Consider the following 23,141-nt stretch of genomic DNA (forward strand, 5'->3'; position numbering starts at 1 on the left):
CACACCAACAATCATGAGGATGGTGCTGGAACTGGCAACATTTTTTTCTGTTATACATAAGGGTTCCGTGAATCGAACCACACTCCACCACCCAGAGCACGTGTTATTACCTCAGAAGTCCAAGCCCTCACTAGATTTAGAAGAACAGCAAATCCCAGACCAGCACCGATGAAAACAGAAAGAAGACAGGAGTAGGGCAAAAAGTACTGAAGTCGTGACAAAGCTAACTGCTGCACAGGTGAAAAAGAAAATAGACTAAAAGCCTTATAAATAGCAAACAAGAGCCAAAGGGGGAAAAAAAACGCGTCTCCACGGCATTTCCTGTGCACAGACGTCAGTCGATGTGCACCACCAGGAGGGTCCGGAGTGAAACCGCACCGTAGCGGAAAAGGTTGCACTTGGTTTCTGCGCAGACGCTGGAGTTGTAGCGGATCACGGGAGGCAAACGCCGGAACTCGCCGCGATGATTCCGATGTCTCTTGTGCTGGTGGTGATGGGCGGGTGGACTGCGGTCTACCTGATGGACTTGGTGTTGAAGGTGAGGGCCTCGGGTTTGAGACCATACCTGCTGGGTCTAGGCCCAGCAGTGGAAGGCCATGCGTCGCTCGATGCCCCCTTTTCCCTTTGCCCTGCTTCACGCCGCTGGAGTCCACGTATTGCCTGCGGCTCAGCACACAGGCCAGGTGGAGTAAATGTCTACAGTGGAGGGTTTAGCAGTTCGGGCTGCTGCCTTCTCAGCACTCGTACTTCAGGCGGTGCATGCTCTGCGTTCCGTGAGGCTGGGGCCGGCCTGAGTGGCCTCAGCCCTGCCAGACTGGCTGCAGTTTACCGTGGGGAAAATAAATCTTCCATTTTGTTTTGTTTTTTTTTTTTCCTTTCATTGCCTTTAAGGTCAAGACCCTTTATTGGGATGAATCTAAATCAGCTTGTGATTTTGAGCAGTAGCTTCAAACTTCAATGTGCGTAAGATTATGGAGATTTCCATTAAAACACAGTTTCTGATTCAGAAGGTCGGTGGCAGAGCGTTAACATGCTGCGTTTTTAACAGGCTCCAAGGTGCTCATGCTGATTCGGGATCACATTAAGCACCAACGAAGTAAATAACATTTTTTTTGTAACCAGCGTTATGGAGATGTATTTGACATAAAATACCAATTGAACAGTTGTTTGAAGTGTACTTTATTAATATAATAAACATTTTTATCAGGCCTCCAACTTTCTGCACCTTGGTAATCCCTTCTCCTTCCTTTCTTCACTCTTCCATCCCCAGGGAGCATTTGCTGTGCTTTCTATCACTCTAGTTTGCATTTTCCACTATTTTATATAAACGGAACCCATAGCCATAAAATGTACTTTTTTTGCTCAGTTCTTTAACTAGCGTAATTACTTCGGATTCAGTAGCTCATCCTTTTTCTTGCTGACTAGCATTCCATTGTATGGATGTGTCATTGCTTATTCATTCATCTGTTGAGGGACATGGGGGTGTTTCCAGTTGTTGGTTATTACAAATAAAGTGCTTATTAACTTCTTGCACAAGTGTTTCAATAGACATGCATGTCTTTTTCTTTTGGCTAAATACCTAGGAATGAAATCACTGGCTATGGTAGGTGTATGCTCCACTTTTTAAGAAGCTGGAAACCTTTTTCCAAGGTGGTGCGCCATTTTACAATCCTGCCAGCACTGTGTGAAAAATCAAGCTTCCTCACATCTTTGCCAATACTTGGAATGGTAATTTCACTTCTAGCTATTCTAAAAACTGGATAGTTGTATCTTAGTATGTTTTTACTTTTAATTTCCCTGTTGCGAATGATGTTGAGCATTCGATTGGGCACATTTTCTGTATACCTTCTTTGGTGAAGTGTCTGTTTAAATCTTCTGCTCATTTTTTTTGTTTTAAGTTGTTCAGTTTTAAGATGCTTACGTACTTTGCAAGGACTTCGATTTTTTTCTTTTCTTAACAGTTTTTTTTTAATGTTGAGAACTTAACGCAACAAAACATACATCAATTCAACATTTTCTGCATGTACCATTTAGTGACATTTATTACATTCTTTGAGTTACGCAGCCATTCTCATCCTTTTCTGAGTTTCCTCGTCCATTAACATAATCTCACCGTCCCCTGAAGTTTTCATTCAATCTTTTCAGTTGCTGTGGTCAGTTTGATCCTGTGTAAATAGTTTTTTAAAAACCATAGTGCTGAAGGCAGACACTTTTTACTAATTAAGGTAAAGCATTGGCTTGAAGAAGACTTAAGGGAATATTTTTGGTTTAAAGTTTCAAGATTATCTCAGGGCAATAGTTACAGGGATTCATCTACCTTCTGTGCTTCTAGAAAGTCTGGAGTCCATGTGAATTTGAAATTCGGTTCTGCATTTTCCCCGTTTTGATTAGGATTCTTTCATAGAATCTGTGATCAAAATGTTCAGTGATGGTAGGCAGCCATCATCCAGTTCTGGTCACATGGCAAAGGAGGGAGTTGTTCATGGAGGCAAATAGCCACACATTTCAAATCCTGTTCCTATTCCTGACTTTCTCCATTGCTTCGGGTGCATAGAGACCAATTGCTATGCTTTGAATGGCCACTTGCAAGCTTTTAAGACTCTAGACACTACACAATGAATAGGAAGTAAAGTAGAAGCAATAAGCATATTAGGCCAGTTAATTGGGATGTCCCATGAAACCATGACCCTAAACAGCCGAACCAATGGACCAAATCCCATGGTTTTAATTGTACATAAGCAGCCTCAGCTGCTAGCATGTTTTAAAATTTTTTGTTGCTGTAAACATACATATCAAACAAATTCTGCAAGTTCTGTTTTTATAGGTGTACAACTTACTGACAGCAATTAAAATAATTGACTGTGCAACCCTAACGTTAATCAATGTGATATTTCCATCACTTTTAACACCCTATTCCCCCTTCTTTCCTTCCCCTGGTAACACTTTGTTCTCTATACATTTGCCTTTTCTTGCCTTTTTATGTAAGTGAGGTTACATAATATTTGTCCTTTTTGTGATTGATGTATTTCACTCAGAGTAATGTCTTCCAGCTCCAGCCATATTGTAGCATGTATCAAGGCTTCTTTTCTCCTACTGCATGAGCATTTTGTTTATCCATTCATCTGTTCATGGACATTTAGGTTGTTTCTGCCTTTTGGCTATCATGAATCATTCAACAGTGAACACTGGTGTACAAGTCCCTGCCTTCAATTCCTTTTTTTGTATATACCTAAGAGTGGATTTGCTGGGGGTCATATGGTAGTTCTCTTTTTAGTTTTTTTGAGGAACCCCCACAATGTTTTCCATGGCATTTCTATCATTTTGCACTCCCACCAGCAATGGTTGGGGTTCCAATTTCCCTGCATCCTTGCCAACATTTTTTCTTTTTTTTAAATCTTAACCATCTTAGGTGGGAGTGATGTATTTTTTCATTGTGTTTTTAATTTGCATATCTCTGGTAGCTAATGATATTAAGCATCTTTTCATGTGTATGGTGGGCATAAGAATATCTTTGGTGAAATGTCTGTTCACATTCATTGCCCATTTTATAGAAGATTGGGCCATTTGTCTTTTTGTTGTTAAGTTGTTGAAGTTTTGCATATATTTTGGTTATTAGAGTCTTGGCAAATATATGGGAAGAATATCTAGGGTTGGTAGTTTGTCTTTTTATTTTTTTTTTGTAAAGTTTTTTTTTTTTTTTTAATTCAAAGGAAGGTGAAACATTTTATTTGATGCAAATCCCTTCCGTCGTTCAAAACATCATTCTTTATTTGTTGTTGTTAAGGTGAGACTTTACAGAGCAAATTAGTTTCTCATTCAACGATTTACACACAAATAGTTTCATGGCATTGGTTGCAATCCCCACAAAATGTCAGTATACTTCTCTTCCATACGTGAATTCCATCCATTTTTCCTTTCCCTTCCTGCCTTCTTGTCATAGCTTTTGGACAGGAATCTGTAAAATGAGCTTCAGGAATTGTTTCATTTTTGATCTAGCAGGTGTCTGGGGGTCATAGTGTTGGGAGTTCCTCCAGTCTGTTAGACCAGTAAGTCTGGCCTCTTTTCACAAATTTGAATTCTTTTCTACATTTCTCTCCTGTTCTTTCTGGGCTTTCTGTAGTGATCCCTGTCGTAGCAGGCGATGGTGGTATCCATGTGCCATCTAGTTCTTCCGGCCTCAGACTGGTAGAGTCTCTGATTTATGTGGTCCTGTAATGAATGCTTCGGGCTAGTAATTTCCTTTGTCTGTTTTCGTTCATTCTCTTTTGCTGCTAATAGATGTAATTTAGGTGGCTGCTCCCCAGCTTTTAAGACCCCAGACTCTAGTCACTAAAGTGAGATCCAGAGTGTTTTCTATACAAACTGTGTTATGCCAGTTGACCTAGGTATCCCTGGAGACGATGGTTCCTAGCCCCCAGCTCCAGCTACTTGGTCCCTCAAAGAATTTGAGTGTGTCTAGGAAACGTCTTTGCTTTTGCTTTGGTCCGTTTGTGCTGACTTCCCTATATTGTGTGTTGCCCTTGCCCTCACTGAAATTGACACTTGTCTACTATCTTATTAGTGATGCCCCCCTCAGCCTCGTAACCATCAAAGTATGTTTTTTTCTGTGTGTAAACCTTTTCTTGAGTTCTTATAATAGTGGTATCGTATAATATTTGTCCTTTTGTAGCTGACTTGTATTACTCTTTTTTTCTGATTTTTCCTCAAAGTGGCATCCCTGGATTTGTCTTTAGTTTTGCTGATTCTGTCTTCCATTATTTCCAGTTGCTCTCAAAACTTCCTATTGAATTGTTCATTTCCGAAATTTTGTTGTTTATCTTCTGGATGTCTAGTTGCTGTTTTTATATGATTTCTAATTGTTTATTTATCTTGATCTTTTGTCCTTGCATTATTTTCCTATTGCTTTATCTGTGCTTTCCTTGATTTTGGCTATGCTTTCATTGAATTTGTCTGTTTTGTTCTTGATCTCTTTTCTTATCCCAAGGAGAGTCATAAGTATTACTCTTTTGAATTCCATATCAGGTAGGTCTGTTTCCTTTTCTTCTGCCAGGAGGTCATCTGATTCTTTATTTTGATCATTTGCTGGAACCATCTTATGATGCTTTTTATGTGTTTTGATATTGTGTTCTGTCTCCAAAACACTAAGATATTATTTTTTTATTTATTGATTGTGTGTTCATTTGTTTCATCCTGCTTTTTTGTTTTCTTTTGATATGTCAGGGTATGTGGGCCAGGCATGTTTTGTTGCCTGCTTGACTGTGGGCACAATAGTTCTCACAACCTTGTCTGTGTGGGCAGGTCTGTGTGGGCAGGGCAGCAAAAGGCAGTGTGAGCCTTCTTCACTGTACAACTTGTTTGGTGAGGCGGCTGAGGGTGGACTGGGTGGGTGCTGTCTGTCTCCTGATGTTGGTCCAGCAGTGGGAGAGCTTTCCCAGCCCCTTGCAAGATAGGTGGGGGTGTTGAATGGGGAGTGATACAGTCTCATTTCCACCGCGCAGCAGCTGGTCAAGTGCAGGAGAAGGTAGTGCAGGCCCAGCGTGGCTGCTGACCTGAGCACTAGGGATGCTGTAGCTGTGGCAGCGCTTTGTGGGCCAGTGGGACAGGTGGGATGGCTTATGGTGTGACCACTTTCTCTCTCTTTGGGAGCTCTGTGAAGTTGCCTTCCCATACTCCCTGTCTGGGGTCATTACTGGCTGTGTTTGAAGATGGCAAAACTGCGCCGTGTTAGCTGTAGGTCTAGGGAGACCTCTTTTCTGTCCATTTCTTCTTTCTTGATTCTTGGTCTAGTACCTTATCTCTTCATTTGATGCTTAGGGTTCCAAAATTGATGTTTGTATCAGTTTTACTTAGTTTTTTGGTCTTTTCTGCAGAGGGATGGCATGGTGTTTCTGTCTATATCACTATTTTGGCTTCATCTCTTTTATTTTTGATGAACAAAAGCTTTTAAATTTTATGAGGTCTCATTTATTTTGTCTTTTGCTGTTTGTGTTTTTTTTCTTATATTAGATAATCTATTGTTAAAAACTGGGCCTGATAGTGTTGCCCCTGCGTTTTTTTTTCCTAAGAATTTATTTAGTTTGCACAGTTAGGTCTGTAATCCATTTTGAATTTGTTTTTATGTATAGTGAGGGGCATGAATCCTGTTTCATTTTTTTTGCATGTGGAAATCCAATTTTCCCAGCATCGTTTCGTAAAGGGACTCTTCTTTCCCCATGGAATGGACTTAGCACCATTGCGAGAAATTAGTTGACCATTGATTGATCTGTAATTTTATTTCTAGATTCTAAGTTCTATTCCATTAGTCTGTGTGTCTGTTGTTACCAAGCTAGTTTGATTACTATGACTGTATAGTATGTTTTAAAATAAGGAAGTGTAAGTCCTCCTACTTTGTTCTTCTCTTTCGACATTGTTTTAGCTATTCAGCACCTCTTGCAATTCCATATAACGCTGAAGATTAGTGTTTCTATTTCTGTAAAGCAGGCTGTTGGAATTTTGATCGGGATTGTGTTAAATCTGTATAGATCACTTTGGGTAGTAGCAAGTCTTAACTATATGTATATATTCCAAGCCCAGCCATTTTTGGACTTAAAAACTCACTTTTTTTGGAGCACAATCAGCTTGTAGTTGAGGATTAATTTTTTTACCCCAACAGTTTCAACATGTACAATTTAGTGAAGTTGATTACATTCTTCAAGTTGTACAACCACTCTCATCCTTCTTTTCTGAGTTTTCTTCTCCTTTAACATAAACTTACTACTCCCTAAGGTTCCTGCCTAACCTTTCAAGTTTGTTGTCAATTTGATCCCATGTAGATAGTTCTTGAAAAGGCGTGATGCTCAAGGCAGACATTTTTTACTAAATTAAGCTACATTGTTGGTTTTAAGAAGACTTCAGGGAATATTTTTGGTTTTAAGGTTTCAGGATTACCTCAGGACAATAGTTTTTCAGGGATTCATTCACCTTCCATGGCTCCAGAAAGTCCAGTCAGGATTTGATATTCAGTTCAGATACTTTCCCCATTTTGATTAGGATTCTTCTGTACAATCTTTGATCAAAATGTTCAGTGATGGTAGGGAGACACCATCCACTCTCCTGATCTCATGGCAAAGGAGGCAGTTGTTCATGGAGGTAAATAGCCACGTATCCCATGTCTTCCTTCTATCCCTGACTTCTTTTTCTGGTGCTCCAGGAGAGTAGAGAACAGTTGTTGTGTCTTGGATGGCCACTTGTACACATTTAAGACCCCAGGCACTACACAGTGAACTAGGAGATAGAAAAGAAGCAGTAAACACAGTATTAGGTCAATTAATTGGGATATCCTATGAAGCCATGAGCCATGACCTAAACTTCCAAACCAAAGGTCCAAAATCTCATGAAGTTTTTGAACAAAATCAGCCTCAGCAGGTACTCTTTTTTTTTTTTTTAAGTCATCATAAATATCTCTATCACACAGTTTTTGCTAATTCAGCTTTTTCTAGGCGTACAGTTTATTGACAGCAATTACAGTAAATGTCTGTGAAACCCTAACGTTTATCAGTGTGGTATTTCCATTCCCGTTAACCCCATTTCCCCCTCTGTCCTACCTCTTGTAACCACTAAGAAACTTTGGTCTCCATACATTTGCCTTTTCTTGTCTATTTATGTGAGTTAATACAGTATTTATTCTTTTGTAATTGGCTTATTTCATTCCACCTGATGTCTTCAAACTCTATACATACTGTAGCATGTATCAAGACTTCATTTCTCCTACTGGTTGTGTAGTATTCCATGCTATGTTTGTACCACATTTTGTTTATCCGTTCGTCTGTTGATGGGCATTTAGGTTGTTTATACCTTTTGGCCATTGTGAACAGTGCTGCAAGGAAAATTGGTGTACAGGTCTCTTTTTGAGTGTCTGCTTTCAAATGTTTTGGATATATATCCAGTAGTGGAATCGCTGGACCATGTGGTAGTTGTGTTTTTAGTTTTTTAAGGAACTGCCATAGTATTTTCCACAACGTCTGTAATATTTTGCAGTCCCACAGGCGATAGATAGGGATTCCAGTTTCCCTACGTCCTCACCATCATTATTTTTTGGTTTTTTAAATCTCAGCTATCCTAGTGGAAGTGAAATGGTGTCTTGTGGTTTTGATTTGCATCTTTCTGATGGCTAACTGTGCTGAGCATGCTTTTTATGTCTTTGATGGTTATTTGAATGTCCTCTTTGGTGAAATGCCCATTTTATGATTGGTTATTTGTCTTTTTATTGTCTGAATTTATACATGTATTTTGATTATTAGATTCTTGTCATATGTGTGGTTTCTGAAGATATTCTCCCAGTTGATAGCTTGTCTTTTTATTTTTTATTTTTTTGCAGAGTCTCTTAAGGAACAAAAGCTTAAAATTTTTATGAGATCCCATTTATTGATTTTGTCTTTTGCTGTTTGTGCTTTTGTTATTAGACAATCCATTGTTGAAAGCTATACCTGACAGTGTTACCCCTACTTGTTCTTCTAAGAATTCTATGGTTTTGATTTACAGTAAACTAAATTGGTTTTTGTATGAGGGCTATGTTTATCCATAGAATGAATTAAGGACTATTCCTTACTTCTATATATTTTGGAGAAGTTTCAACAGTATTGGTGTCAATTCTGTTGAAAACGTTTGGTAAAATTTCCCAGTGAAGCTATCTGACCCAGGCCTTTGTTTGTTTGGAGGTTTTTGATTGCTGATTGAATCTTTTCACTTGTTGCTCCTCTTTGAGACTTTCTACTTTGTCTTGAGTCAGGTTGTATAGGTTGTGGGCTTCTAAGAAGTTTTCCATTTCATCTAGGTTATCAACTTTGTTGCCATACAATCATTCATAACATCTCATTACACTTCTGCTATCTCTGCTGGGTCAGTTGCAATGTACCCTCTTTTTTTTATTTTAGTAGTTTGCGTCTTTTCTTTTTCAGTCTAGCTAAAGGTTTGTCAATTTTATCGATCTTTTCAAAGAACCAACTTCTGGCTTCCTTCATTCTACTTTTCTGTTTTCAATTTTATTTATGCTCTGATCCTTGTTCTTTCCTTTCTTCTGGTAGGTTTAGGCTTGATTTGGTCTTCTCTTTCTAGTTCCTGGAGTTGTTGAGTTAGGCTGTTAATTTGAGTTCTTTTTTCATGTAGGAATTTATTGCTGTTAAGTTTCTCTCTGAGTATCGCCTTTTCTGCATCCTCTAAGTTTTGGTATGTTATGCTTTTGTTTCATTTGACTCTAAGAAATTTGTGATTTCTTTTTTAATTTCTTCCTTGACCCATTGGTAGTTTAGTAGTATGTTGTTCATTTTGATATATTTGTGTATATTCCAGTTTTTCTTTTTTTTTTTCCAGTTTCACTCTGTTTTGGTCAGAGAAAATACTTTGTATGATTTCAGTCTTTTGAAACATATCATGGCTTCCTTTATGATGTAACATGTGGTCTATCCTGGAGAATGATCCATGTGCACTGGAATAGAATGTACATTGTGCTGTTTTGGGGTAAAGTGTTCTGTGTATGTCTGTTAAGTATAGTTGGCTTATAGCTTCATTCACATCCTTGGTTTTCTTTTGATCATCTTTCTAGATGTTCTGTCCAATATTGGAAGTGGTTCTTGAAGTCTCCAATTATTCTTGTACTATCTGTTTTTTCCTTTCAGTTTTATCAGTGATGTTGGGCAGTGCAACAGTTAAGAGCTACAGCTGCTAACAAAAAGCTTGGTGATTTGAATCCACCACTTGTCCTTGGAAACCCAATGGGACGGTTTTACTCTGTCCTATAGCACTGCTACGAGTAGGAATTGACTTGCAAGCAACGGGTTTTTGGTTTTGTTGTTGAGTGCGTATGTATTTGTGATCATTAAATCCTCTAGATGAATTGTCCCTTTTATCAGTACATAATGTCCTTTTTGTCTCTTCTAACATATTTTGCCTAAGTCTAATTTGCCTGATACTAAGGCAAAGAGAGCTATCCCAACTTTCTTTTGGTTGTTATTTACATGAACTGTTGTATTCCATCCTTTCACTTTCAACTTATTTCTGTCCTGGGGTCTAAAGTGTTTCTTTTGTGAACAACATATAGTTGGATCATGTACTTTTATTAATTTTACCACTCTCTGCCATTTGATTGGCACATGTAGTCCATTTGCATTCACCATAGTTGTTGTTGTTAGGAGCCGTCAAGCCAGTTCTGACTCATATCGACCCTATGCAAAACAGAACAAAACGTCACCTGGTCCTGTGCCATCCTCATAATTGTTATTATGCTTGAACCCATTTTTGCAGCCCCTGTGTCAGTCCATCTCATGAGGGTCTTCCTCTTTTTTACTGATCCTCTAGCAAGCATTACCTCATCAATTCTTCCTTTTGCGTTAGCTGCTCAACGCTCAAGAGCAAGTTTCAGAGTCTCCTCTGACATCCATCTTAGTCTTTTCTTTCCTTCCTGTCTTTTCAATGAGCTCTTGCTTTCTTCATGTCTGATGTCATTCCACAACTCGTCTGGACTTCGGTCACTAGTGTTCAGTGTGTCAAATATATTCTTCAGATGTAGAACCTGGAGCAAGTTACCCAAAAGATCTAAGATAATTGATGAAACTAAGATAATCGGTGAAAATAGCTGCAGTAAACAACTAATATTTAACACCAAACAATTTTCAACTAGACAGTGCTATGTAGGACTTTCGTAGCTCAAGATAAGAAGTCAAATGCCTGGCTTCAAACTTCATAGAACAGGCTGACTCTCTTGTTAGGGCCAAATGAAGCTGGTCACTTTAAGCTGAAGGCAATGCTCATTTACTGTTCTGAAAATCTTGCAGCCCTTAAGCATTATGCTAAATCTACTCTGCCTGTGTTCCATAAATGAAAAAACAAAGCCTGGATGACAGCACATCTATTTACAACATGATTTACTGAATATTTTATGCCCATCGTTGAGATCTGCCACTCAGAAAAAAAGGCTCCTATGAAAGTATTACTGCTCATGACAATGGAAAAATAAGTAAACCATAAAAATGTACTTCCTAACCCAAGAGCTCTGATGGAGATGTACAAGGTTAGTGTTTTCATGCCTGCTGACGCAACATCCATTCTGCAGCCCATGGATCAAGGAGAAGTTTCAGCTTTCAAATATGATTACTTAAAAAATACAATTCATAATGCCTGCCGTAGTGATTCCTTTTCAAAGGAATGTGCAAAGTAAATTGACTACCTCTAGAAAGGATTCACCATTCCAGATACCACTGAGAGTAGTCTTGATTCATGGGGGTCAAAATTTCAATGTTCACAGGAGTTAAAAGAAGTCGATTCCAACCCTCATGAATGGTTTTCAGGGGTTCAAGACTTAAGTGGAGGAAGTAACTGCAGAAGTGGTGGAAATAGCAAAGTGGAGCCTGAAGATATGACTGAATTACTGTAATCTCATGATAAAACTTCAGCAGACAAGAAGTTGCTTCTTATGGATGAGCAAAGAAAGTGGTTTTTTGAGGTTTAATCTACTCCTGGTAAAGATGCTGTGTTCATTGTTGATGTGACAACAAAGAGTTTAGAATATTACATAAACTTAATTGATAAAACAGTGGCAGGGTTTGAAAGGATTGACTCCAATTTTGAGAAGTTCTACTGTTGGTAAAATGGCATCAAACAGCATTACATGCTGCAGAGTAATCTTTTGTGAAAGAAAGAATCCGTCTGTGCAGCAGACTTCATTCCCACAGCCACAGACTTCATTCCCACAGCCACCCCAATCTTTAGCAACCAACACCCTGATCAGGCATTAATCATCAACATGGAGGCAAGACCGTCTGCTTGCTGAAGGTTCAGATGATGATTAGCATTTTTTTTTTAGCAATGAAGTATTTTTTAATTAATATATTACATTGTTTTTAAAGATATCATGGTATTTCACACTTAATAGACTACAGAATAGTGTAAACATAACTTTTATATGCACTGGGAAACAAAAAAAAATTTTGGGGAGGCCAAAACATTCATGTGACTCACTTTATTACGATATTCACTTTATTGCAAACTGTGGAACTGAAGCCATAATGTCTCTGAGGTATGCCTGTACCTCATTTTTAAAAAATTTTTCTTTATTGCCTTTTATTATCAGTATCTTTATAAACCTAGTCTTTATTTGTCTTTGAGGGTTGAAAATATTACATATACACTTAAAATATATATATTCATACATAAAAAATACATAAATCATAAAAATTTTCTTTGATAGTGAAAAAGAGTTAGATGATGTTGGCATATTGTCAATTTTGGTCATAATTCCACTTGGGGAAAGTTCTGGTCATCTGAATTATCCCTGGGAATGAGGATGGCATTTCTTCTCAGAAAATTAGTGAGAGTTGACTGTGAGGTCCTTCTCATTTTTGCTTCATGTATTTCCTGGTAACATCTCACTGCCTCCTGAATCTGCCTCTTTAGCAAAGCATTCAGTATTTGGGTCCATGCTTTTAAGCAACTGAAGCTACTAAATCTACATGGCAGTGTTTTTAACAGTAAATCATAAAATTGCATGTCTGCACATGGTAATGCAAATTATGTGTTGTAACACTGTATATAGTATATACTGTGACAAGATGTTTTAAAAAAAAAAAGACTTTGAAGTGCAGTTCACGTAAGCTGCATTTAAGTGTTATTGGTCGCAAGTCAGGGGCTATCTGCCTTCAGAATTTTTGCAGGTCTTTTCATTAGAAATTTGTCTGTCATGTTTTGTCTGATATGGGCTGTGGAGACATTGGTATCAATAATGGTATACTCATAGAATGAGTAAGGAACTATCCCCACTTGAATGCTTGCAACATTGGATATTAGTTCTTTCTTAAATATCGGGCAGAACTTACAAATGAAGTTCTCTGGGGTAAGTTTTTTTGTTTTTTTGCGTGGAGGGGGGATTTTTTTTTTTTAATTTTGTGGAATTGGGCCATTTTGTCTAAGTTATTGAATATATTGGCATGAAGTGGTTCATGTTAGTTTGTTATCCTTTTCATAGTCTGCAAAAATGTCACTGTCTTTTCTGATACTGGTAGTTTCTGTCTTCTCTTTTTCTTTTACTAATCATCCTTACTAAAGATGTATCAATTTTATTGATGTTTTCAAAGAATGAGGTTTTGGTTTTTCATTATTCTCTGTTGTTTTTCTTCTTTTTATTTCAGTGATTTTTACATTGATCTTTATTATTTCCTTTTCTCTTTACTTTAGAATTAATTTGCTCCTTTTTTGTCTGCTTTCTTAAGGTGATCCAAAGACACAGACTTGAGATCTTCTCTGAGTATTTAATGCTGCATATTCCCCCAATACTGCTTTAACAATATCCCAGAAATGCTAATACATTTGGCTTTCTTTATCATTCAGTTAAAAATATTTTCTAATTCCCTTTTTTAAAATTTGTTTTTTATAGAACTCTAGATGAAGGTTTATGGAACAAACAAATTTCTCATCAAACACTTAGTACACATGTTGTTATATGACACTGGTTAACAACCCCACAACTTGTCAACGCGTTCGGTTCTCAACCCTGGATTCCCTATTACCAGCTTTCCTGTTCCCTCCTACCTTCCAGTCCCCGCCCCAGGGCTGCTGCACCCCTTTACTATTGTTTTGTTCCATGGACCTGTTCAATCTTTGGCTGAAGGGTGAACCTTAGGAATGGTCTCATTTCTGAGCTGAAAGGTATCTGGGGGCCATATTCTCAGTGTTTCTGCAGTCTCTGTCAGGCAAACAAGCGTGATCTTTCTTTTTCGCTTAGAATTTTATTCTGCATTTTCTCCAGCTCTGTCCGGTACCCTCTATTGTGATCCCTGTCAGAACAGTCAGTGGTGGTACCCTGGCATCACCTAGTTTAACTAGACTCAGTCTAGTGGAGGCAGTGGTAGATGTGGTCCATTAGTCCTTTGGACTAATCTTTCCCTTGTATCTTCAGTTTTCTTCATTCTTCCTGCTCCTGAAGGAGTGAGACCAGTGGAGTATTCTAGATGGCTGCTCACAGGCTTTAAAGATCCCAAATTCTACTCACCAAAGTAGGATGTAGAACATTTTCTTCATAAACTCTTTTATGCTATTTGAGCTAGATGTTCCCTGAGACCGTGGTCCCCACAGCCCTCAGCCCAACAATTCAGTCCCTCAGGGAGTTTGGATGTGTCTGTGAAGCTACCATGGCTCTGCCTTGAACAGGCTGTGCTGGCTTCCCCAGTATTGTGTACTGGCTTACCCTTCACCAAAGTTACTGCTTGTGTATTGTCTGTTAAGTGTTTTTCCATCCCCACCCCTCCCCTCCTTCGTAACCATCAAAGATTGTTTTTGTATGTAAACCTTTTCATGAATTTTTACAGTAGTGGTCTCATACAGTAGTTGTCCTTTTGTGCTTGACTTATTTCACTTGGAAACCCTGGTGGTGTAGTGGTTAAGTGCTATGGCTGCTAACCAAAGGGTCGGCAGTTCAGATCTACCAGGCGCTCCTTGGAAGCTCTATGGGGCAATTCTACTCTCTCCTGTAGGGTTGCCACGAGTCAGAATCAACTTGACAGCACTGGGTTTGATTTTTGTTTTTTTTGGCTTATTTCACTCAGCATAATGTCCTCCAGATGCATCCATGGTACGTGATGCTTCACAGATTCATTGTTGTTGTTTAGTGTTGCGTAATATTCCATAGTGTGTATTTACCACGGTTCGTTTATCCCTTCATCTGTTGATGGGCATCTAGGTTGTTTCGATCTTTTTGCTACTGTGAACAATGCTGCAGTGAACATGAGTGTACATATATCTGTTTCATATGATGGCTTTTACTTCTCTAGGATTTACTCCTCGGAGTAGGATTGCTGGATCATGTGGTATTTCTATTTCTAGCTTTCTAAGGAAGCCTCATATCTTTTTCCAAAATGGTTGTATCATTCTGCATTCCCACCAGCAGTGCATAAGAGTTCCTGTCTCCCTGCAGCCTCTCCAACATTTATTATTTTCTGTTTTATTGATTCGTGCCAGTAACGCCGGGGTGAGATGGTATTATGTTGTGGTTTTGATTTGGATTTCTCTGATGGCTAGAGATTGTGAACATTTCCTCATGTGTCTTTCGGCTGCTTGAATGTCATCGTTGGTGAAGTGTCTATTCATTTCCTTTGCCCATTTTTTAATTGGATTATTTGTCTTTTTGTTGTAGCAGTGCTGGATTTTCTTGCAGATTTTAGAGATCAGATCTTCGTCTGATTTGTAATAGCCAAAAATTTTTTCCCAGTCGTTAAGTTCTGTTTTTACTCTTTTGGTGGAGTCTTTTGATGAGCATGTGTTTAATTTTTAGAAGATCCCAGTTATTTAGCATATCTCCTGGAGCTTGTGTGTTGTTGGTTGCCGTTTATATCTTGTTAATGCCATGCATTAGGCCTCTAGCTCTGGTCCTATTTTTCCTTCTATGAACTTCATGGTTTTTTGCCTTATATTTAGGTCTTTGATCCATTTTGAGTTACTTTTTGTATATGGTGTGAGGTATGGGTCCTGTTTCTTTTTTTTGCAAATGGGGGTCCAGTTTTGCCAGCACCGTTTGTTAAAAAGAATGCCTTTTCCCCATTGGATGGGTTTTGGGCACTTGTTGAAGATCAGGTGACCATAAGTAGATGGATTTACATCTGGATTCTCAATTCTGTTCTGTAGATCAATGTATCTGTCATTGTACCAGTACCAGGCTGTTCTGACTACGGTAGCTGTATAGTAAATTCTGAGGTCAGGTAATGCGAGTTCTGCTACTTTATGCTTCTTCTTCAGTAGTGCTTTACTTATCTGGGACCTCTTCCCTTTCCATATAAAGTTAATGATAAGTTTTTCCATCACTTTAAAGAATGTTGTTAGTATCTGGATTGGTATGGCATTGTATTTGTAAATGGCTTTGGGTAGAATTGTCATTTTCACAATGTTGAGTCTACCGGTCCCTGAGCACAGTATGTTTTTCCATTTATGTAGCTCCCTTTTGGCCTCTTGCAGTAGTGTTTTGAAGTTTTCTTTGTATAGGTCTTTTACATCCCTGGTTAGGTTTATTCCCAAGTATTTTATTATTTTAGGGGCTGCTATAAATGGTATTGTTTCCTGATTTCCTTTTCATCATTCTCTTTATTGGTATATAGAAGTCCAACTGATTTTGTGTGTTTATCTTGTATCGTGCTGCTCTGCTGAATCTTTCCAGTAGTTTTCTTGTGGAGTCTTTTGGATTTTCTTAGTATCATTCCATCCACAAATAGGAACAGTTTAACTTCTTTGTTACCAATTTGGGTGCTCTTTTTTTCTGTTGCTTGCCTTATTGCTCTAGCTAAGACTTTCAATGCAGTGTTAAATAGGAGTGGTGATAAAGGACATTCTTGTCTTGTTCCTGTTCTCAAGGGGAATATTTTCAGCCTCTCTCTATTAAGAACAATGTTGGTCATTGGTTTTGCATAGATGCCCTTTGTTATGTTGAGAAATTTCCCTTTTCCACCTATTTTGTTGAGCGCTTTTATCAGGAATGAGTCTTGGGCTTCATTGAATGCCTTTTCTGCATCGATTGAGATGATCACGTGATTCTTTTCTTTCCTTTTATTTGTGTGGTAGATTACGTAGATTGATTTTCTAGTGTTGAACCCTACTTGCATACCTGGTATGAATTCTACTTGGTCATGGTGTATTATTTTTTTGACATGCTGCTGAATTCTGTTGGCTAGAATTTTGTTGAGAATGTTTGCATCTATGCTCACGAGACAGATTGGTCTGTAATTTCCTATTTTTGTATTTTCTTTGCTGGGCTTTGGTATCAGGGTTATGTTGGCTTCATAGAATGAATTCAGAAGTATTGCTTCCTCTTCTATGTTCTGAGATAATTTAAGGAGTACTGGAGTAAGTTCTTGGTAAAATTCTCCAGTGAAGCCGTCTTGGCCAGGGCTTTTTTTGGTTGGGAGTTTTTTTTTTTTTTTTTGCCTTTTGAATCTCTTCCCTTGTTATGGGTCTGTTCAGATTTTTAGCATGATTTTGTGTTAGTTTGGATAGGTAGTGTGTCTCTAGAAATTTGTCCATTTCCTTTAGGATTTCAAATTTGTTGGAATAAAGTTCTACAAATACCCTGTTATGATCCTTTTTATTTCAGTTGGGTCTGTTGTAACGTCCCCCATTTCATTTCCTATTTCAGCTATTTGCATCCTCTCCTGCTTTTCTTTTGTCAGCTTAGCCAGTGGTTTGTCGATTTTGTTGATCCTTTCAAAGAACCAGCTTTTTGCTTTGTTGATTCTTTCTATTGTTTTTCTGTTCTCTATTTCATTTGTTTCTGCTCTAATCTTTATTACTTTCTTTCTTCTGGTGGCTGTGGGTTTCTTTTGCTGTTTCTGTTTCTTAAAGTTGTGTAACTAGTGTTTTGAATTTGTCCCTTTTTTTTGATGTATGCATCTAATTGACTTCTGAGAATTGCCTTTGCTGTGTGTTCCAAAGGTTTTGGTATGATGTGTTTTTATTCTTGTTTGATTCTAGGAACTTTTTGATTCCATCTTTGAGTTCTTCTTTTACCCAGTGGTTTTTAAGCAGGGTCCTATTCAGTTTCCATGTAACTGAATTTTTCTTCCTTAATCTTCCTCTTGTTAATTTCTACTTTGATGGCATTGTGGTCAGAGAAGATACTTTGTATTATCTCCCCTTTCGATTTCTTCATTGATCCATTCACACCCTAATTCCCTGGAAACCTGTGGCTGTGTTATCTTAGATGGCTCAAAGGCATTGCAGATACGATTAATTTCAGGTCTTGAGGTAAGAGATTACCCTGGTGGCCCCAGTCTAATCCTAAACCAGCTGCCATGGAGTCAACTCTGGCTTGTGGCGACCTCATGTGTGTCAGGGTAGAACTGAGTTCCATAGAGTTTTTCATGGTTGATTTCACAGAAGTCGACCTTCCTTCTGCACCACCTCTGGTGGACTTGTCCCCCAGTCTTCTGCTTAGCAGCTGAGTGCATTATTGGACCACTTGGGGAATCTTAGTGTAATCATATTATTGCTAGTTGTTTTGAGTCATGGTGACTTTTTGTAAAACAGAGCAAAAGATTGCCCAGTCCTGCATCATCTTTGTGGTTGCTCATCTTCCAGCACTATATTGAAAATATCCTGTTGTGATCTAGAAGGTTTTCATTGGTTAATTTTCTGAAGCAGATTAGTGGGGTTTTTTTCCTAGTCTGTTTTAGTATGGACGCTTTCTGAAACCTGTTCACCATGGATGACCCTACCAGTATTTGAAATGCTAATGGCATAGATTCCAGTATCACAGCAACACATAAGCCACCGCAGTGGAGTCTTATCATAGGAGTCCTTAAAAGAGCTGTGGTCAAAGAGAGATGTGAGGACAGAAGAAGGGTCAAAGATGCAACATTGCTGGCTTTGAAGATAGAAAGGGGTCCCTGAGCTGAGGAATGTGGCTGGTTTCTAGAAGCTGGTAAAGGCAGGAAAATGGGTTCAACTCAAGAGCCTTCCAGATGGAATGCAACCCTGTGGATAACTTGCTTTTTTTTTTTAGTTCCATGAGACCCATGTCGAACTTTTGACCTTTAGAATTGTAAGATGAAATTTGTTGTTTCAAGCCACAAATCTTTAAAAATTTCATATGCCAGGAATAGAAAATTAGTACAATGGGTTATTTAGAATGTTAGTTTCTAAATATCTGGAATTTTTCAAAGGTGTTTTATGTTATTTATTTCTAATTTACTTCCAGTGTGATCTGGAAACATTTCTTACAACTTGAGTATTTAAAATTTATTCAGACTTGTTTTATTGTCCAAAATATGGTCTGTTGTGGAAAACATTCAATGAATACGTGAGAAAGTTTATTCTGTGGTTAGTGATATGTTCTATAAAAGTCATCCAGATCAAGTTTGTTGATAAAACCAAAAAACCAAACCCGTTGCTGTCGAGTCTATTCCAACTTACAGCCATGGATGCAGAGGCCATTCTCCCTGGTCACTGAGTTAGGTGTTATGTACATGCTCTGCTGCTTACCAGTTGATTGGGGCCCAGGTGCCCAGGTTCCCAGGTTCTTGGTCACCAAGGATGTGGTGTGGGGACTCTCACCTATAGTTCTGGGCAGGCAGGGCTGTTTGGGGGTGTTCAGAGCCAGTAGTGCAGCCAGTCTTTAGGTGTCCAGTGCCATTGGCTGGAGGAATTGGGGGCCCCACTAGTTCTTAGGCCCCTGTTGTGGGTGGCTAGATGAAATAAGTCATACCGTTGGCCCTCAGGCTCTCAGTGTGAATGGATGAGGCCCCTTCTTAGGGTGTGGGGCGGTGCCAGTGTCACAGATCTGCAGCTTTTGTGAAAGTGGGCTGCCACAGCTGAAAGTGAGCTATAGGCCCATTTTGTCCTAATGAGAGTGTGCCATGTGGGGTCGGCTCACAAAGCACTGGTGTAGGTGATCCACAGTGTTGAAGGGTACAGCAAATATATGAGCCCCCTACATCAGTGGCTGGGTAAAGTAACAGTTGCAACCCGGCTGTCAGTTCTCAGCTTAGTGGGCATGCAGTGTTGAACACTGCTGGACTGGTATCAGGGAGGGGGATGGACAAGGAGAAGGGAGTGTTCCTTGGCCATGGAGCCCTGGTGCTGAAGGGTGATGGAACCCTAATCATTAAAGGCAAAGGTGAAGAATTAGACTAAGTGACAAGCGGAAGTTGAGACAAATCAAAAACTGTAGTATTAGGAAATTACAGATCATGATAAATGGAGAAAAGATTAATTTCATTTTACTTGGAGCCACAGTCAATGCCCACAGAAGCAGCAATCAAGAAATCAAACAAGATATTGCATTCGGCAAAGCTACTGCAAAAGACCTCCTTAAAGTGTTAAAAAGCAGTTGTGAGGATTTTGTTTTCTTTATGTTGAGGTGTAATCCATACTAAAGGCTGTAGTGTTTGATATATTCACACATATATACTCATATATACATACCTGTATACTTATATATCTACATACATACCATCCTTTTTTCTTTTAGAATTCCTTCAATAGCCATTTGTTACAGAGGATGTGTCATTCTTCTTTTCCAAGTTCTAGAAAACAAGTGTAACTGAACGAGGGTTCTTCCCTCTCTTATTAGCTGATCAAAATAAGATGGACACCACACCACCAGCTGCAAGGGAGACAAAGTGGAAATTTATCATTTGCACAAACAAGGAACAACATAGGGCTTAGCAACTGAAAGACCACGTGCTCACTGTCTGAGGGGGTTGGGGAGTTTTTTATTTCCAGTGGTGTCTGGGGGTTGGATTTGGTGCACAGAACTCTCCACCCTTAGCCCTCTCATGTCCACATTTGAAGGTCCAGATGTTGAATAATGTTGGTGATGTCCAGGTCCAAGTACAGATTAACGACACAGCTCTGTAGGTCCTGCGCATGCTTCAAAATCTTGGTTCACGCATGCATGGGATTTTGGCACAATGTGTTCAGGCCAAACTGCAGTTAGAAGCTGTGGCTTGGCTAGCTGTGAGGGTGGGAGGGAACCACGGCAGAGAAGGGGGAGGTCTCAGCGGAGGCTTCACAAGCAGCTTGGGGAACTTCACTTGTAGACAGAATAGAGAATGTTATGGATAAACAATTGGATAAGTTACACTGAAGCTTACAGTGTTTTTCATGACTCTAAGAGGGCTGCAGTATCCTTGCAGTGACAGATACATTTTTCAGAGTAATAGATGGGCATCAGTACCAAAAAATAGTTACTTATTACAGTGAAACCTGAGAGATCTGGTACTTGATGGGACTGGCTTGTTTTTCTGGGTCTCATAAGTTTTCCACTTTGGACAGGATGCAGTCTTACCATTTTTCTACCACTTCCTATTAGTGAAAAATATTTGAGTTTTCCTTCTTTGACTGGTTTCCATCTTAGACAGGTTCCAGCTTTCACAAGTTTTAGCATATAGTTCTAGTAAGGAGCCCTGGTGGTGCAGTTGTTAAAGCACTCTCCTAACGGAAAGATTGGTGAATTGAACTTGCCACCCATTTTGCAGGAGAAAGAGGTGGCTGTCTGCTTCCTTAAAGATTACACTACTGGAAACCCTATGGGGCTGTTCTCTTCTGTCTCCTAGGTCGATATGAGTTGGGTTCAACTCCACAATGTGGGTTGGTTTGTTTTTATAATCCTAGTATAAAGGGCCAGAATTGGTGTGTATAAAAGAGCCTTAGGTGATCTAAAGACCTATATTGGTTAGGAACTTAAATTTCTATAAAGAAATCTGCTCATAACCAGCTATCATCCTCAAATCTCAGATAATTTAGGAGATTTTGAATATGGCCAGTCCTCCATGTCCATGGGTTCTGCATCAGTGGATTCAACCAACCAGGAATTGAAAATATTCAAGGGAAAAGAAAGTTTCATAAAGCAAAATTTGAATTTGCCACCCTCCAAGCACTGCACTGAAAGATGTATACACATACCCTGCTGTATGTAGCCTCCCATCATTTCACAGATCCTCAATTTCTCTCCAGCACTCTTTATTTGACCGTTGTTTGCCTCCTGTCTTGTCATTATCTTCTAAACAATACAGGTTAACAACTATTTACATTGTATTAGGTATTGGAAGTAATCTAGAGACAATTTAAAGTGTACGGGAGGATGTGCATAGGTTATATGCAAATACTATCCCATTTTATATAAGGGACTTGAACATTTGTAGAATTTTAGCATCCACATAGGTCCTGGAACCAATACCCCGCAGATACCAAGAGATGACCCTAATTTGTATAGTCAAAATCAGCCTAATTTCTTAGGGTAGTTCTCAATAAGAAAATACACTACTGATTCTTAGTTACCTTTTTTTTTTTTTTGGTACGTAAGTGATAAGGTATTCTTTCTAATACATTGTTTTAGATTCTTTTTAAACATAACACAAGAATCCCTTCTCTTCTGTGGTAACAAGTCTTCCTAGAATAAGCATTGTTAACCACCTCATTGGACACCCTTCCTTTAAAATCTTCCTTCCAAATTCCTTACAACGGAACATAAGCTTTAAAATTATAAACATTTCAGGAGCCAGTATCATGATTACCTGCAGAAAATGCCTCTGTTTGCTTTCCTTAAACATTAAAATTGTTCTTCAGAATTGAATGATACAAAACATTTGTTTCTCTCTTAGTCGTCTGTCAATTTTAAGCATTCCTATGAAGACTGGCTGGAAAACAACGGGTTGAACATCTCCCCTTTTCACATAAGATGGCAAACTGCTGTTTTCAATCGTGTGTTTTACAGTTGGGGAAGGCGGAAAGCGAGGATGCTTTACCAGTGGTATTCTTTATTTTCTCTTTTTAAGTTATTCATTGTGATTATGAGAAGTAGTTTAAGTTAGCTATGTCAATCATTTTTCAGCCTACTGAGTTTTAAAATGTTGACAAGTACAGACACTGTGATTTTCTGTTAACTCATGGCATTGTATCAATTTCCTTTTGTATACATTAACAATAGGTTTATGTGTTTATGGTTAGGGGGTTTATAATGATCTTTGAAACACTCTAGAAATAAGCAGGTTTTGTGGCTGAGAGCATTTCGTATGGACAACAGTGAGGACTTTGTCTAAATTCCTATTTGTTAAAAAATTAACTCCAAATATAGTAGACAATAATGTACACAATAAAATCATCAAAAAGTTGGAAGAAAATGCTACCACAAATCATAGCAAAGGAAATAGTAATAAGGAGATAATAATGACAAAAAGCAGAAGGTGAATAGCAAGCAGATATACCGTAAAGAAAATTGACAAATCCAAAAGTTAGTATTTTGAAAATATTCATAAAATTGGTAAACCCCCTAGCGTGACCGATAAAAGGGGAAAAAAAGCATAAGCAACCAAAAATCAGTATTAGAAAAAGTTACTACAGATTCTATAGACAATAAAAAATAATTAAGACTTAAACAACATTAGCCTGTAAATTTGAAAAGTAAGATGAAGTGCACAAATTCTTTGGTAAACACAACTTAGCCAATTCACTGGAAATGTAACAGATTATTTCAAACTGAGAAGGATAATTTCTAGTTATTAAAACAATAAAAGAAAGAAGCAATAACTTGATTTTATCACATAAATAAGCTCATTTGTCACAAAACAAAGCTAAAAAAACATTAAATATAGAATAAGTAAAACTTACTGAATGAGTAGAAAGTACAGTTAAGT

General features: G+C 38.5%; 1 protein-coding gene across 1 annotated transcript in view; it reads left to right on the plus strand.

The window, feature by feature from the left end:
* The first annotated feature begins 453 nt into the window (after positions 1 to 453).
* Positions 454 to 23,141, plus strand: part of LOC135229098 (membrane-bound transcription factor site-2 protease-like) — a 97,982-nt gene continuing 75,294 nt past the window's right edge. The window contains exons 1-2 of the mRNA XM_064278900.1: positions 454 to 538; positions 22,110 to 22,258. Coding sequence (XP_064134970.1) covers positions 464 to 538; positions 22,110 to 22,258 — 224 coding nt within the window. The 5' untranslated portion in view covers positions 454 to 463. The remainder of the gene's footprint in view (positions 539 to 22,109; positions 22,259 to 23,141) is intronic.

This window comes from Loxodonta africana, chromosome Y (assembly GCF_030014295.1).
Source record: "Loxodonta africana isolate mLoxAfr1 chromosome Y, mLoxAfr1.hap2, whole genome shotgun sequence".
NCBI lineage: Eukaryota > Metazoa > Chordata > Mammalia > Proboscidea > Elephantidae > Loxodonta > Loxodonta africana.